Below are 16,499 nucleotides of genomic sequence, written 5' to 3' on the forward strand. Positions count from 1 at the left end.
TTCTTTCTTTCTTTCTTTCTTTCTTTCTTTCTTTCTTTCTTTCTTTCTTTCTTCTTTCTTTCTTATTTTTCTTTCACATAGGTTTTGGGGGCCAAGTTCATCTCCATGCTTGAAGGTAAGAACTTTACTGACTTCCCTGTGTCTCTAGCCTTATACCACCTCTTAAGGACTATCTCAAATATATATCTACTCTTTCTCTCAAATAGAAAATGACTTCATTTTCCCCTTAATCTTGTGGCACCCACTATTAATATCATTTGGCTTTTATTCAACATGTCTTATGCATCTTATTTCTCCTAAAGATACTTTCACATTATTTTGAGTGCAACCCATATTTAGAAACATTTTGCATTGCAACCCAGTTTCATGAATATATATATATATATATCAGAACACATTCACACACACACAACTGAAATAGGAATACCAAGAAAAATCATCTCCATTACTGAAACATACTCTGATATTTTTTTAAATGATTGTTTTTTTAAAGTTGCATTATCTTTTGTTTATTTGTTTGTTTTGTTTTTTGTTTTTTATTTTTAATTACACTTTATTTACTTTGTATCTCCCCTCTAGTTCCCTCCCTCCTCCCCTCCCAATCCCTCCCTTCCTCCCCGTTCTCCATGCATGCCCTTCCCCAAGTCCACTGGTAGGGGAGTGTTTCTTTTTCTTCCTTCTGATCCTAGTCTGTTAGGTCTCATCAGTAGTGGCTGCATTGTCTTCCTCTGTGGCCTGGTAAGGCTGCTCCCCGATTAGGGGGAGGTGATCAAAGAGCAGGCCAATCAGTTCATGTCAGAGGCAGTCCCTGTTCCCATTACTATGGAACCCACTTGGACACTGAACTACCATGGGCTACATCTGTGCAGGGGTTCTAGGTTATCTCCATGCATGGTACTTGGTTGGAGTATCAGACTCAGGAAAGCTTCCGGCCCAGAGTGAGGCGCCCAGCCTCCAGACCAGAGAAGAACCAATGATTGTTTTTTTTTTTTTTTTTAACTTTTAATGTTTGTGTTTTGAGAAAACGTCTTGTTCTGTAGTTCCAGCTAGGCCAGGCTTCATTATGGAGGTTAGGAGGCCTCAGACTCTTGGGTGATCCTTCTGCCTCGTTTTTGGAAGTGCATGTTGTGACATATGCCACCATGCCCGGCATCTTTCACATCCTAAAAAGTGCCAAGTGCCGCTAGACTCCCTCAAGATTGACCTCTTGACCTTCGAATGAATTGTGACCCAACCTATTGCTCTACTGTAAAGCTTCTTAATTTGAGACACGCAAACATCATTTAATAGTCTAGAAACTGGGATTAAAACACAATTACACTTTTAGTTTCACTAACTTCCTACTAAAATTTACAATTTCATTCTATTACATGAATGTAGGTGACAAGCTGTGGTAATTCTAGCAGGATATATAACTTTGTCACCAATAGAAACAGTAGAAAATTTCACACCACATTAAATATTGTAGATACCTTGAAATACACTGCCGATAGACACTGTTATCTATGCATTCATCTAAAAGCATAACTAGTATATTATGGGTTCATATTTTAATGATTATATTCCACAATTGGCTTCTCTGTTAAGCCATTTTAATGTTTTTACAAACTTTCTGAGATTCAGTGTCACCAGACTACTCTCCAGAACTATGTTAAGACTCCGTCTCTATAAGTGGCTATGTGTCTCAGTATCTTTTACATAAAAAAGGATCAATAAATATTTCTTAACCATCTTTTCCATGTTATACAAGAGTAATGGGAACTCAGAGCAATCCAGCCAGACACAAATCAAATAATATTATACAAATAAAGCCTCATATGGTCATTAGGAGAAGAAGTGCTAGTTACTTAGGTAAGGCCTCTGAAAATTAGTAACATCTCACTAGTTCTAAGAATATCAGTAGCAGAGAATTTATATAATTCAGTGTGATTAGGTCAATGGAATAGTTAAGCAAAAAAGTGTCTTGTACCCTTGTTTAAAAAGTTATTGTATTATAAAATGCATGATCTCATAAAAGATTTATGCACTGTTTGTGAAGACAGAACACAAACAAATGAACGTTAAATAAAATGGTTTTATAAGAGCCAAGTATTTCAGAAAAGCAGTTTGCTTTGGTGAGAAAATTGAGACACGAAAGGAAAGAAATGGGAGATAAGTCTTGAACTATCAGATATGCAGAGTTATAGCAGGCCTTTATTAGAGAAGCAGTGAAGGCCAACGAGAGAGTTTTGGAATCAAGGCAAGGGCAGGATGGAGGCAACGTTTAGGAAGCAATCACCTGACAGTGTTGTACAGGTCAGACACAAGTTATTATCCCTTGCTGCTTTCTTCCACTTACTCCTAATCTTGTCCTTCAAAGTTGTTGCTAGATATTTCCACCAGAGCCTTAAACCTAACACGGTGCTTCCAAAACCAAACCAATCTACAAACAAACAAACAAACAAACAAATAAGCAAACAAACGACAACGATTTTCTGGAGGATCTTGCACACGAGTGGTTTCATGTCATTACTGCAAAATCAGGTTCCTAATAAAGGGAGTGTGTGTGTGTGTGTGTGTGTGTGTGTGTGTGTGTCTCCACTCCCCTCCTCCTTCCATCCCTTCCTCCCTCCTGTCCCTCTTTTCTCTTTTCTCATCCTCTTCGCCCCATTACCTCCCCAATCAATCCATTTTTCTGCCTCTTCCTTTTCCTTTCTCCCTCCTTCCTTCTCTGTCAGGCTATCACATAGCATGGAAGTCCTCCTTGGGCCCTCCCTAGAGTCACACATTGATCTTGGACTTTTCAGCTTCCAGAGCTATAAAAAAACAAAAAACAAATATCTTCAACACACACACACACATAGATATATATATGTACATATATGTTTATATATATTGAAGAGATTTGTTATATATGTGTATATATACATATGTGTGTGTATATATACATATATTTGTACAATATATATACATATATATGTATAATATATATCTACTATATATATATTGAGGTCTAAAGCACTCTGTTAGAGAAGCACAAAATTAATGCAGACAGCTTGGTCTGACTTTGGCAGTCATATAATGATCCACATTCCTCTGGAAGTTGGGTGTTGATTTCTCCTTCTTCATTACCCACATTTCTTCTGGTTGCTTCCGCCATGAGCTTATTAAAGACAGACATCTAAAAGACACTCCCATGTTAAACTTGTGATAGAAGTCTGAGTTTGACATTATAAAACAAAAGTATATGTTTGAGGAAAGGTTTTGCTATGTGGTTCAGGCTGATTGCATACACATAATTCTCCTGCCTCAGTTTCCTGGGTTTTTGAATTTATAGACAGGAATCACAATTGCAAGATCATTTTTTTTTGTCAATTTAGAAGTGCTTTTGTTATTTGGGATATAAATAGGACTCTTCAAGACGGCATTTCCCCACTTAATGAAAAATGAAATGAGTTCCCAGCTGGCTAGAAATAGAATTCCTTGTCTTATCCCCTTCTGAATTCTACCTCTTCCTCCACAAATAGCCACATTACACATGATACTAAGGTATATTGGCAAAGTAATTTTTTTTTTTTACATAAAAAAGAGTAACTAAATAAAAAAGCACACAAGGAAGAAAATTAAGCGGGACTAACAATAAATTTAGTTGTACTTGTTCATATACTTTCTCAACATTTTGTTAACAATAAAAGCAGATAAAATTTCCAGTAAATCAAAAGACGTCAAAGCTTGCTAATCAAAGAACACCTCCTTAAATTAGACAAACAGTTTTCTTTTGGGGCTTCTTAGGTATCATTTATACGTGAGATAAAGGACAAAGGAAATGGCCAGAAGGTGTTGGCTCCCTTTCTGAGACCTGCCTGTTCTTTCTTAGCAGCAGTAAATACTTTCTGATCTTTATCAGGGCTGGGACCCAAGCTCTATGCTGTTCCTGTATAGTTAACCTTTTAGGAATGGCTGAGCTTTTGTTCCCTGTGTGTGACAGCTCTTTGTAACTTCCAGAATAACCCAAGGACCTGCAGAGAGCATCACTTACCATGTGTAGGTGTGTAGTTAGGGAGTCGAGACTTTATTGAATTGAGAGATTTTGTTATAGTAGATTCTCTTTCAAAAACAAACAAACCAAAACAAACAAAAATAAACTAATTAAAAGAAAGTTGAAGACCTAACAGACATTTCTCAAAAGAAGATACACAGTAACTATATGAAGAATTGCCATCACTCTTTCTTAGGGAAATATGTATTAAGAAAATAACATTACAAACTCTTACTCCAGTTAGACATAAAAACAACCAAAAAAAAAAAATCTGCCTAGGGTACAGAGAAAAATGGGAACTCACATACTCTTTATGGATATCTAAGTTAATACAGACAGACTGCAGAACCGTTGAGAGCTGGAATGTTTTATACTGTGATATTGGTCTTAAAATGAGATCTTGAGGATAAATAAGAAAAGTTATAGTTGAATAGTGATGTGTTTGTGTGTCAAATTGAAAAGAAATCAATTGTCCTGGTTGGTTAGGTTTGTTTTGTTGTTTTTGTTTTTGTCAGCCTGATATAAGCTAAAGTTATCTAGGAAGAGGAAGCTCAGTGGAGAAAACACCCCCATCTGATTGCCTGGAAATAATTCTGTAGAGCATTTTCTTAACTATGATTGATGTGGGAGTTTCCAGATCACTGTAAGGGGTCCAACTACTGGCCAGGTAGTCCTGATTTGTGTAGGAAAGCTGGCTTACAGACTGGAGGACTGTCTCAGTGGTGAAGAGCATTTGCTCTTCTTGCAAAGAACTTGGGCTCAATTCCCAACACCCAGATAGTGTGGCTTACCACCTCCCTGAGCACCAGGCACACATGTTGGCACACAGACATACATGCAGGGGAAACACTCATACCTGCAAAATGCAAAAAGAGATACATCTAGACAAGAAATTAGGCAGAGAAAGCTATAGGGAAGAAAGCAGTGTTCTTCCACAGTATCTGCTTCAGCTTGTGTCTCCGGGTTCCAGGGCTGATGCTCCTGCCCTGACTTCTTTCCATGATGGACTAACTGTAAGCCAAATAAACTGTTTTCTCACCAAATTGCTGTTGTTTGTGGTGTTTTATTATCATAGCAATAGAAACTCTACCTAAGGCGTATGGAAAACAGAATGAAGTTCTCTCAAAAAACAAAACAAAAAACAAGAACTGCCAAACACTTTAGCAATCCCACTGCCTGGGTAAATGTTAAGAGGAATCTGAAATCAGTGTGTCAGAAAGATAAAACTATTTCTGTGCTTATTGCAGCAGTATTCACAATAGCCAAAATATGGAATAAGCCTAGGCAGCCATTGATAAGAAAGAAAATATAGTATAGTTACACAATGGAATATCATTCAACCATAAAAAAAATGAAATCTTGTCATTAGTTGCAACACAGATGGAATTGAAGAATGTTATGTAAATAAATCAGGCACAGAAATACAAATATTGTGTATTCTCACTTATATATGAAAGTTAAGACAATTTCAAAAAAGAGAACTAAATAGTGTTTACAGATCCCAGGAGTTGAGGGTGGGAGGAATGGAGAAATAATGGTTAATGGGTATGGGGGTACAGATGGATGAGAGATGAATAAAAAAAAAAAAAGAGAGAGAGAGAGAAGGGCATGACTGCTCCTAGTATGGTGGGGACATGGAGACAAGGTTTATTTTAGACAAAAGAGAGAACATAGCCCGAGGGAGGGACATCTGGAATAGTCCAGAGTGAACATGACCCTAAGCTGGGCCATGTGAGGATAGCAGGGAGGGGAGAGGGGAGAGCCGGGAGACCAGCAGATCAAGAGGCCTGGAGAGTAAATGGTAGACCAAAACGTTTAGGTAACCAAAATCACTGGATTATACAGAGAAAGGTAACTGGCAGGAGGGCAGACTAGCCCTTGGGTTGAAGAAATTGAGGGTAGGAAGAGAAGTTTGCCAGTCAGAAGGACTCTGTAACAAGTTAGGGACTGAGGGATGCTGGGAGAACCTGGCAGCCAGCTCTTCTTGATATGTTAAATAGGCACCTCAGGAGGACCTCCCCTATCAGTGGATTTAGGGGCATGGGAGATGATGAGGGAGGGAGAGTGGGATTTGGAGGGGATAAGGGAGGGGGCCACAGCTGGGATACAAAGTGAATAAATTGTAATAAATTAAACAATTAAATACGAAAAATAAAAAAAAATAGGCTCCTCAGTTGGTCGTTTGTTCTAGGTTTGAGATCTAAAAGGAACTACCTCTATTTATGGACAAATATAGCTGACAACAATCCATTGGCTTTTATTTATTTTTTAAAATTTATTTCATGTGTATGAGTGTTTTGTTTGAACATGTGCACCATGTATGTGCCTAGTGTTTGCAGGGGTCAGATGAGGGTGTGGGGTCCCTTGGAACTGGAGTTACAGACCATTGTGAGCCCCACATAGGTGCTGGGAACTGAACCCTTGTCCTCTGGATGAGCAGTTAAGCACTCTTAACTGCCAAACCATTTCTCCAGCACCAGACTTTTTCAAATACTTGATTTTTTTTTTCAAGTAGAGAGGATTTTGAACGTACTCCACACAAAGAAATGATATATCTTTTAGGTAATAGGTATGTTAGTTACCCTATCTGATAATTATGTATTCTATAGTTGTATTGAAATATCATAGTGTACCCCGTAAATATGCATAATTACTCTGTGGCAAATACAAGTATTTTTAAAATGGGCTGACTTGCTGCTGTTTGGGGATGAGAGGGATAGAAGCTAGGGCAGTAAAATTGTTATTTTCCAAGGCTTGAAATCATACATAGTAAGGAACCTCTTTGGCAACAATCTTTTGAGGATTAGCAGAGGCATACCCGTTTCCTATCCTAACTATCAAAGCTCCTTGATTAAGAAAACTACGGAGCACGTGGTGGCACATGTCTGGGATCCCAGTACGATCCCAGGAGGGTAAGGCAGGATGAAAGTAGAGTTCAAGGCCAGCTTGCACTACATCATAACAAACATCATGTCTTAAACCAAAGCATAAAAAATACTTGCATACTAATCATTTGGTTCTATTCTTCAAGTAAATAAATTCTAGTCTGCTATAGGGAACAGATAACAGGTTTTAATTGTCATATAAGTAAAAAAGAATGACATAAGATGATTTGAATGGTTAACTACGTAATTGAAGATAAAAGTTTAAGGAGAATTCTTCTGAGGACAACAGTGGCATTTTCCTTAAGTTCCTAAGATTTGATTGTATCATTTTCAAGAATTACTTGGTAGGTTATTTCGTTCCTTGGAAATGTAACGGCTCATTCAATTTAGGTTCTTGAGGAAAACACAACATCTCAAACCTATTATTTAGTAGGCATTTTCCTTGCTTTTATTTCCTACGATGGCATGAATAAGTATTGCCACGTTACTCTTCCCCCGCCCCCAAACACAAAACTGTCATGTCCTGTGCACAGATAACTGACAGTAACCTTTGTGTTCCCTTTCTCCCCACTGAACAACGTTCTTGAGAAAGTATTTCCAGTCTCCCGATAGGAAAAGGCCATAAAAACAATACAATTGAGTTGCACTTTTACATTTTTTATCCAGTAAGAGAAATATCCACCAGTAAACGACTGGTTTCTGTGTCAGAGTCTGTGAGAAATGTGCCACTAGATACCGGACGAATGAAGAATTATACTAAGAGGCCAAACTTTACTGTCTCTTCCAACAGCTGCTTTTCAGGATCAGGAGATGTCTAGCAGTAGCCACAAAGCATTCTGAAGTTGCACGTCAACGCACCCTAAATTAGGATCTTGGGCCTCAGCTTTGCACAGATTTGGGGTTTTCACGCCGTGGATCTAAGATACTGAGTCTCTTCTTCTCCCCGCCCCCATCCCCGCCCCGTCCACAGCAAGTATGTGTTAGGAGGTCGTTTGCCCTGCTTTCGGGGCACCATAGGATGCGGAGGGTCTGCAGTGTTCTGCCTCGCAGCAGCGAACCCAAAGCCTGAGAACAAAATTAAACGCCAAAGCTCTATCTCAGGAACCTGGTGGGCAGACATAAATTCTCACTTAGGTGAAAGAAAAGCTCAGTCGCTCAGCGCCAGCCAATCATATGAGAGGAAACATCGACACGCCTCGTTCTACCTTCCAATCAGCATCTACCTCAATAAGCGCGACCCACAACCACCGGTAAACCGACTTTTAAATTACATTAGTATGGCTTTCTTCTGACCCTCTCCAGTCATTCTGGGCTGTTCCACGAATATGCTCAAAGGTAGAAAGCTGGACGTAACAATGACAAAGCTAGTAGGTCTGGAGATGAGAAGCGAAACTCTAAAATTCTAGAATCAAACCCGCAGGTTTTCAGGCGAAAGAAAAGCGGGTTAGTGTAGAAGGACTACAACCCCCAGGTGGCCGTGCGCGCCAGCGGCGCGCGCAGCCCAAGGGGGCGGTCCATTCAAAGGCGGAAGGCCGAGGGTCACAGGACTTCCTGTTCGGCGCCAGCCAGGGGGCGGGACGTGCGAAGGCCGGGCGGCGGTTGTGGCGTTTTGAAGCTTTGTCAGCGGAGGGGGCGTGGCCCGCGCTGATAGTGGTAGAGTGCGAGCCGAGAGGGACGTGGGTGACGCGTCTCCTTCCAGCTCAGCGGAGGGTGAGGTGTCGGGGCCCGGCCGGCGATTGGCTATCGAGAGGCGAGTACGCGGCGGCCGTTGGTCGCTGGCAGCACGGAGCGAGGGCCCGGGCGGGCGGGGCGGGGATGGGGAGGCAGTGGCGGCGACGGCCGGAGGAGGCGGGCGCGGGCGAGCGGGCGGACACAGCGGCGGCGGCGGTCCCCGGAGCGCCCCTGTGAGGCGTCCCTGCTCCCGCTCCCCTGGGACTCTCGGGGAGGCCGGCCGGGCCCCGAGCCGCTGCCGAACCGCTTCCCCAGCGCCACAGCCCTGCGGACTCTCGATCCCATCCTCGCGCTCCTGCTCCGGCTCCTCCATCTTGGCCTCGGCTGTGGCTGCTACAGGGAGGATGTGCCGCCTCCTGGCAGGGGGAAGAAGGAGGAGAAGATGAAGAAGTACCGGCGGGCCTTGGCCCTGGTCTCTTGCCTCTCCCTCTGCTCTCTAGTCTGGTGAGTAGGAGGTGGCCTAGGGGGACTTTGCGTGGGGGTCGGGGGCGGTGGAAGGAGAGAGGGAGCCGGTCGGGTCACACCCCCAAGTCATTTCGGCTGTTAGGGTTGCCTCCGAGCAAGGGACACAGCACAGCTCTTCCTCCTGAGATTTTCGAGTTGTGTTTCGGAATTTGCCTAGAGACCAACAGGAAGAGAAGGGGATATTGGGGATCACGTTGTGCCTTGGTACTCGGGTACTCCGTCTCCGCAGATGGGGCAGTTTGTAAAGTGTTCAGAAAGCTGGTGAGTGAGTTACCCGGTTTTACTGTCAGTCATTTGCTTTCTTTATGAGGTAAGGGCATGGGCGAGTCAGGTGTGATGGGTTCCGGACCTGTGATTTTTGAGAACGTGAGTCGTCATGAGGTTAAGAGTAACGTATAAACAGTTGTTCTTCTGGTCAGCTCTTGCACAATCTTCCCCACCGGTACTTTTGGGGCTGCTGTTCTTGAACCACGGCGGTGTGGGTCTTGGGGGGGGGGGGGCGTGCCTTATGAAGTCCTTTTTCGGTTAGCTTGATGGAGAGAGTTATCACAGATGTAGTGTGTGTCGTAGTTTTGGGACACGTCCTTTGCTACCGTGAGAGTAAGCTATTTTGCGACCTGTTCGTTCGTTGTCTCTGAAACTTGATGGAGTTCAAGTTAATTTTCAGCCCGTCTTTGGTTTTTGAGGAGCAGAAATAGCATGTGAAACGAGGGTTGCTAAAGGTGTACTTGGAAAGGCTGTTCTTTCCGAAGTAATTCTCTCCGGGGATTCCTTCAGAGGCATGGTGACTGAAACGATGGCTTTTCTGACAAAGTGATTTCTTCTCTTGTATTTAAATCTGGACAAACTTCCGTATTTGGGTTATATCTTCAAGACACCAAAAGTAATTCCGTTTTTATCACTATGTAATGGAATCCAGAGGCCATGAAGCTGTAGCGTTGTTGCTCACGTAGGATAATGTATTAATAAGGGGGAAAGAAAACACTTGTCTGAGAAAATCTGAGCGGAAGGACTGTCTTGGAGAACAAAATGTTTGGTCTTCTGTTTGTCATTTTGAACCCTTTAAATATTTACTCCGTAACAGAAACGGGTATCTGAAACCAGTGCAGACTTGGACATCAGTTTCTTAGAGTTGGTGAGCCTTTCTTATTGGCTCTCTCATTCAGACATTATCTCCAAATTTTGTTACCCACTCCTGTTTTGTAGATTGAGTGCTCTGTGTTCATATTATAATCAATTTCTATGGTTTTTACCCTCTTACCATACCTAACATTACGGTATGTTAGTTTGGTCTTACACTGCAGTAATTGGATATATTGTGATAAAGCCTTTCTGCTTTTGACTTTTCTGCCTAGGGTACTGTGGATTTATCTTAACAGAAAAAAATGCATCCTAACCATCTCATTCATTCTGGTTGCTATTTTTTTTTTCTACACTGTTAATCACAATTCTTGGTTAAGTAGTACAATGTATTCTAGGTATAATTGTAGCATAGCTGCACAACAGCAGTGGGAACTAATATTGACTGTCAGCTGTGCCAAGCATGTGGCATGTGTACATTTTAGCATCTTTGTCAGCATGGCCCTCCTAGGCAGGTATTATTTATTAACCTCATTCTGTGTTTTACAGGTGACTAAGTAGAGAGGCTAAGGTTAAGCAGCTACTGCATTCTGGAGTTTAGATTCAAACCTCAGCAGCTTGGAACAGTGGCCCCTCACTACAGTGGTCTTTTGACTATAGGTTAAATAGGCCCATGTTATTAGACAGATATGGTATCATCACTTACTAAATATGTCCACTGGGTCAGATTGTAGAACTCCTTTGAACTTTAGTCCTTACTGCCTCAGTATGATAAAACTGATCCATTTATATCACAGTATTAGAAATAATGAGGTAACACATAGGCCACTCTTCATAAAACAGTAAGAACATGCTGTGGCTTTCATCACAAAAGCATTCAAAGGTGTTTTTCTTATGCGCACTGGATAGTGAACATTGTGACTCTTGAAAACTTGAGTTAGCAACCTATCTTGTTTTTAGTACTGAAACTGTTATGTCTAAGAAGCCCCCTGGATAGTTCCTACTGCAGCTGTAACAAATTACCATAAACCCAGTGGTGTACACATAGTTTTTTTTATAGTTTTAGGTATGAGTGCAGGAGTCCAAAATCAGTCTTACTGGGCCAAAGTAGTTATGGTGGCATGACTAGCTCATTCTGGAGACCCTGAGGGAAGACTGTTATTATGATTTTTTCAGCTCTAGGTGTTGGATGGATTCTGTCTCACATCACTTCAACCTCTATTTGGCCGTCAACATCTGCTTATGATTCATCTTCCTGGCTCGCTTAACTATAGGACTTAAGTATATTGGGTTTACCTTTGGTCAATCTCCATTTCTCATAACTCTGAATTTTCTGAGGTCTTTTATAATATAAAGTACAATATTCAGATGCTGGAAATACAGAACTCTCCCATCATTGGCAAAGGGAAGTTGGTCATCACACTGAAGTAGAAGATATGATCCATGCCTCGTAGTAGCTATTCCGAATGTGGCCCCTAATTTGTAAAACTTGTGCATGTGCCTTTAGAATGTGTCTAATTATTTGTAATTTATATACATGTACCAATATGACATCAGTATATTAGTACATATAATGTAGTTAGAAAGATAAAAACATTTTGTTAATATTACCATTTGTTTTCATTATAGTAGTAATTTCTAGTGAGAACTGTATGATTGACTAGATTATTTTATATCAAATGTAAATGAGGTGATTTACATTTTGGTTTATTCTGGTTAGTCTTCTTAGCCTTCCTGGTTCCTTACTGTTTTTTGCTTGTAAACTTATCTTTATTGGCTGTCTTTTGATAAAATACATGTTGTAAGGGTTTAGTTACAACAAAATAGTTCCTTAGTCTTAGCTGGACACATGTGTAGAGACCATACTGAGTCATGGTGTGCTGGAAGTAAACCCCGTTGCTTGTAAACCTCCACTCTTCCTTTGCATTTCTGGCTATAGTTCCTGCAGTTTTTGCTGTGTCTCCAGCTAACTCTTAAGATCCATAAATCCTTAACATTAATCTTAGTAAAGGCTTTTTGTTTTTAATATCTCTTCTTTCTGTGCCTCAAAGGATGATCTTAGGAGAGCTAATATTTAGACTAATGAGAAGAGACTAACATTTAAACAACTGATATATTTGACATACAATAAAGGTACTTACAAAGGATATTGGAGCATCAGATGAAGAGTTTGTATTTTAGAGTATCTTTCCTGTCCTATCATCAGTCATATGCCTTTGGGTTAGTTATTTCTGTGAACATCAGTTTTTCATCTATTAAAGGTTTCCAGGGTGGATATTCAAGGTTTGAGACTTGTGTTACAAGCAGAGGGAACATTTTTGTGGTGTTATCTAGAGTATTTAGTAGGGATGGAGAAGGGTTAAAAAGGAGGTAGGGTTTTAAGAGAATTGATTATTGCTTAGGTGAACTCTTAACAAGGTCAGGATGAGCAAGTGAAATAGGTTAAATAAGAACAAAAAGAGGTAGGCCATATTGATACTTTAACTAGATTACTATCAAAGATAGAATGGCTTGGCTGACAGACTCTGGAGGTGGTAGGTCATAATGGAGACACAGTGGGAGAGCATTGGTAGCTGTGTAAATCAAGATGACTTTTTTTGACCTTAGACATATGTCAATCTAGTTTTTATGAATGAGAGTCCCCTCCCCCTTGGGTTATGATTCTATTTCTTTATTTGTTTTTTTTTTCCTCTGATAATCTTTCGTTTCTTATTTTGTTAATATATGAGCAGAAAAATAAAAAAGAAACTATATAAAAACTGTTTTCTTTTAATTGTAGAAAAATTGAAAATTCCTATTCTGTCTCTTATCTGTAAATTTTTTGACTTGTTTTCTGCTTCTGTAGAGACTTTAAAGAAAAATCTTTGGTTATTTTTCTGAATAAAGTGATATTCAAAATAAGCAATGAAGTAATACCTCTCCACACCATTTGATGACTTTCGTTGTAATTTAATATGAAAAGACTGGGAAAAGCTCAGGTTTGCTGAGATGTGTATTCAAAGGATAACATTTGCTGCTTGTGTAGGGTCATTATAAACAGTGCTAGATTCCTTCATACAAACTGGGTGAACTAGGTTGCTTTAGGTTGCTCTAGTGTGAAGAGATTAGTGAAAAGGTGGCATATCTTTATGCAAATCTGTAGCATCTGTGTCCAAACCAAAAAAAGGCAGATGATTCGTTATAATATTCTTTGAATTATTTTTAGGAAATGTGGCTCATGTTGCCCTTTAAGGTTATTAAACATTTGAAGATGTTTTAGAATGTAAGTAAAAATAAACTTGGAAGACAATTTAAAAAATAACAAAGATATTGATAGTTGGCTGTCTTTGAGTACTATCATCTCATAATTTTGTTGTTCATGACCAGTTAATTATTCTTTCACTTCTCAATCTCAGTAGAGAAATTAATCAAACATGTATAGCTAACATTCTTGTACTTTTAATGAAAAGAAAGAAGCTTAGAAAAGTATTTACTTGATTTGTCTCTCAAGTCCTCTTCTGCTTTGAACATTATACATATAAATACTATATATACCCTTGTAGTTTGTATATACATATGGAAATAAATAGAACACCTTATAGGAAACAATGATTTATGTATTTCAGATTTTTCTTTAGTGCCAGCTATATAACACATAGAGCAAACACAGTTTTTACCGGCATTATCTGTTTTGTTTTTCAAGACCATATTATGGAGTGTTTTCACAAAGTATAATTCCACATGTCACAAGGGAATGGAAAATTGCTTTTGAGTATTTGCAGAATAAAACTATAATCCCTTGGGATATACTTGTTTCATAAATGGAGTGCTTTTCAAAAAATTTTTAAAGGTTTGCTTACTTTTGAAAGGTTTGTCTTTTCTGTATGTTGATATAGAACCTAAGGCATCCCAAATGCTAGACAAGTAACTCTACCATGACCTACACCTCAGATCCATAACTTTATTTTTATAATTAATTACTAGTTAGAGTGATTTTTGTATTTTACATAAAAGTAAAAATGACACCTAGCTTTGCTAGTCAATGTTTTATGGTGTTGGCATGGTTCTTAGGCACTAAGCTCATTTTATGTTATATATTAAATGCTGTTATATATGTTTTGATTCATTCATTCACTTTGGTAACTTATTGAGTAAAATAGGAAAGGCTATAATATTAGGATTTATAATCTACAAATATTTTATTTTTCTCATAAATTTACTTCACATCTTACTTTGTTACCACAATGCTTTGGTACAGAGGGAAAGAGCATGAGTGTGGGACTTGAGCCTTGTGTGTAAGTTGCTTGTCATAATACAGAAATATATCTATATTAGAGTAGCAGAAAGGGCCTGATACTCTTTTTTATGATCATTATAACTTGTGAAATATGCAGCCCTTTTAGTATAGACATCTTCATTTAAAGATAAAGAAGGAAGGTACATAGACACTAAGCAAGTTGGCAATGTTTTCTCACAGGGATGGATCCAAAACTTAGATAGTTTGGAATTGTGAGCAGCTTCTGTTCTCTTAACCACTATGTTCTGCCTGTATACCAGTTGATATCCTTGGGCTAGATTTCTTATTGAAAATGGTGGTCCCTAGACCAGCCAAGGAAGGATTTAACAGCAGGAGCTAACAACCTGAAGCTCTTTATTTTTTTATTTTAATTAATTAATTAATTATTTCTTGAGACAGGATTTCTCGCTGTAGCCTTGGCTGTCCTGGACTCACTTCGTACACCAGGCTAGTCTTGGAGTCACAGAGATCCTCCTGCCTCTGACAATCTGAAGCTCTTTTAAAAAGTACACTTTACTCAGATTCCTACCTTGAAGAGACTATATTTATGGATGTTTTTGGTTTTGTATTCAATTTAGTGTTACTGGATTAGGTGAACTTAACTATTTTTATTCAACCAACATTCTAGGAATACAATACTAAGAATCATTCAGAAAATTGAGTTTCGTAGTAATTATTTTTTTTCGTAGTAATTATTAAATGAAAATAGGACTGGAATTGCTAGGAAGGCTTGAATGTATGTGCCCAGTCATAAACTCTGCTGTGGGAACAGGTGCTGCATGAGCTGAAATAAGATACACTGTTGCTGCTAATATGAATGATGGCTTTATCTGTATGTATGTGTTTCACTGCCTGTAGTGAGCAGATGGCACTTAATTGTCAAGGGGAAAGAGTACGAGTAAATTAATAAGGAATGGATAGAAGTGGTAATAAGCAGTTAAGTGTAAGAAAAAGTAGCAGATATATTTGTGAGATTATGGTGACTTTTATAAGTGAAGCCAAAGAACTAGATGATAAATATACAGCAAGGGAAGCTGTTCTGAGGAGGTTATGTTGACGTCGTTGTGCTAGATGTGTTTCAGAGATGAGAAACTTACTGGGACAGATACATGGAAACAGTAATTAAGTTTGCCACAAGAATGTGGTTTTAGAAATGAAGAATAAAGTAAGTGCATTAAGCACAATTTATGCACATTTGGTTTTATAATAGATTATGAATTTGCCCTGTAGTGCAACTGTAGTGCAAAAGATACAGCGTTAAGCTAGGATTCAAAAGAACTGTTTTAGTTTGTCTCTGATGTGCTCTTGTTCAACACTCTTATTACTCATTTCACCATCGACATGTCTGCCAAGGTTCCTATGCTATGTGTTGCATTACTTGTAGGATTCTGCCAAACAAGAAAAGGAAGCTACTTTATTTTGGATACTGTGGATGAGAACACAAATCCCTGTATATTAAGTTGTAAATTTGTGAAATAGTTTCGAAGAGAGAAAAATGTGTTAGCGTGTGTTAATAGTGTACCCCAAAAAAGGGAAGCGTTAATAAAAAATTGAAAGAGAAATGATCTTTTAGTTGAAGGGGAATGGAGTAACTAAGCTCAGAATTGTATAGGACTAAAATGCAGGCCTGAGAGATAAAAGACTGGAATTGTCTTCACAAAGGAAATAATTTTTGAAGGAGAATATTTGACTTTGGAAACAGCACTGAGTTTCTGCAGATAATAGGAATCAAGAAAGATGACAAAGAAAGAAAGCTTTGAAGGCCTGGTATGCTGCTGCATTCCTGTAATCCCAGCACTTGGCAGAAGAAGGGGGAGGATTTGGAATTCAAGGCCAGCCTCTGCTACACAGAGGACACTCTTAGTTATCTGAGCTGCAGTAAAAGGATAGAAAGGAGGAAACAGGAAACAAAGATGGAAAGAGGTATTTAAGATTACTTTGTCAGCAATGTAAGGAGTCTGATAAGGTTGAAATGTTTGACAACAGAAATAATGCTTTTAAGAGGGGAGTGTTGATAAAATGTCGTAGTTGAAGTAGAAGATGT

General features: G+C 39.2%; 1 protein-coding gene across 3 annotated transcripts in view; it reads left to right on the plus strand.

Annotated features, from left to right (window-relative positions):
* The first annotated feature begins 8,736 nt into the window (after positions 1 to 8,736).
* Positions 8,737 to 16,499, plus strand: part of Suco (SUN domain containing ossification factor) — a 63,594-nt gene continuing 55,831 nt past the window's right edge. For 2 of the 3 annotated variants that reach the window (XM_055624516.1, XM_055624517.1), the window contains exon 1: positions 8,737 to 9,078. In XM_055624516.1, coding sequence (XP_055480491.1) covers positions 9,017 to 9,078 — 62 coding nt within the window. In that variant the 5' untranslated portion in view covers positions 8,737 to 9,016. The remainder of the gene's footprint in view (positions 9,079 to 16,499) is intronic. The other variant, XM_055624515.1, reaches the window with a different exon arrangement.

This window comes from Psammomys obesus, unplaced genomic scaffold (genome assembly GCF_907164565.1).
Source record: "Psammomys obesus unplaced genomic scaffold, mPsaObe1.curated_primary_1811, whole genome shotgun sequence".
NCBI lineage: Eukaryota > Metazoa > Chordata > Mammalia > Rodentia > Muridae > Psammomys > Psammomys obesus.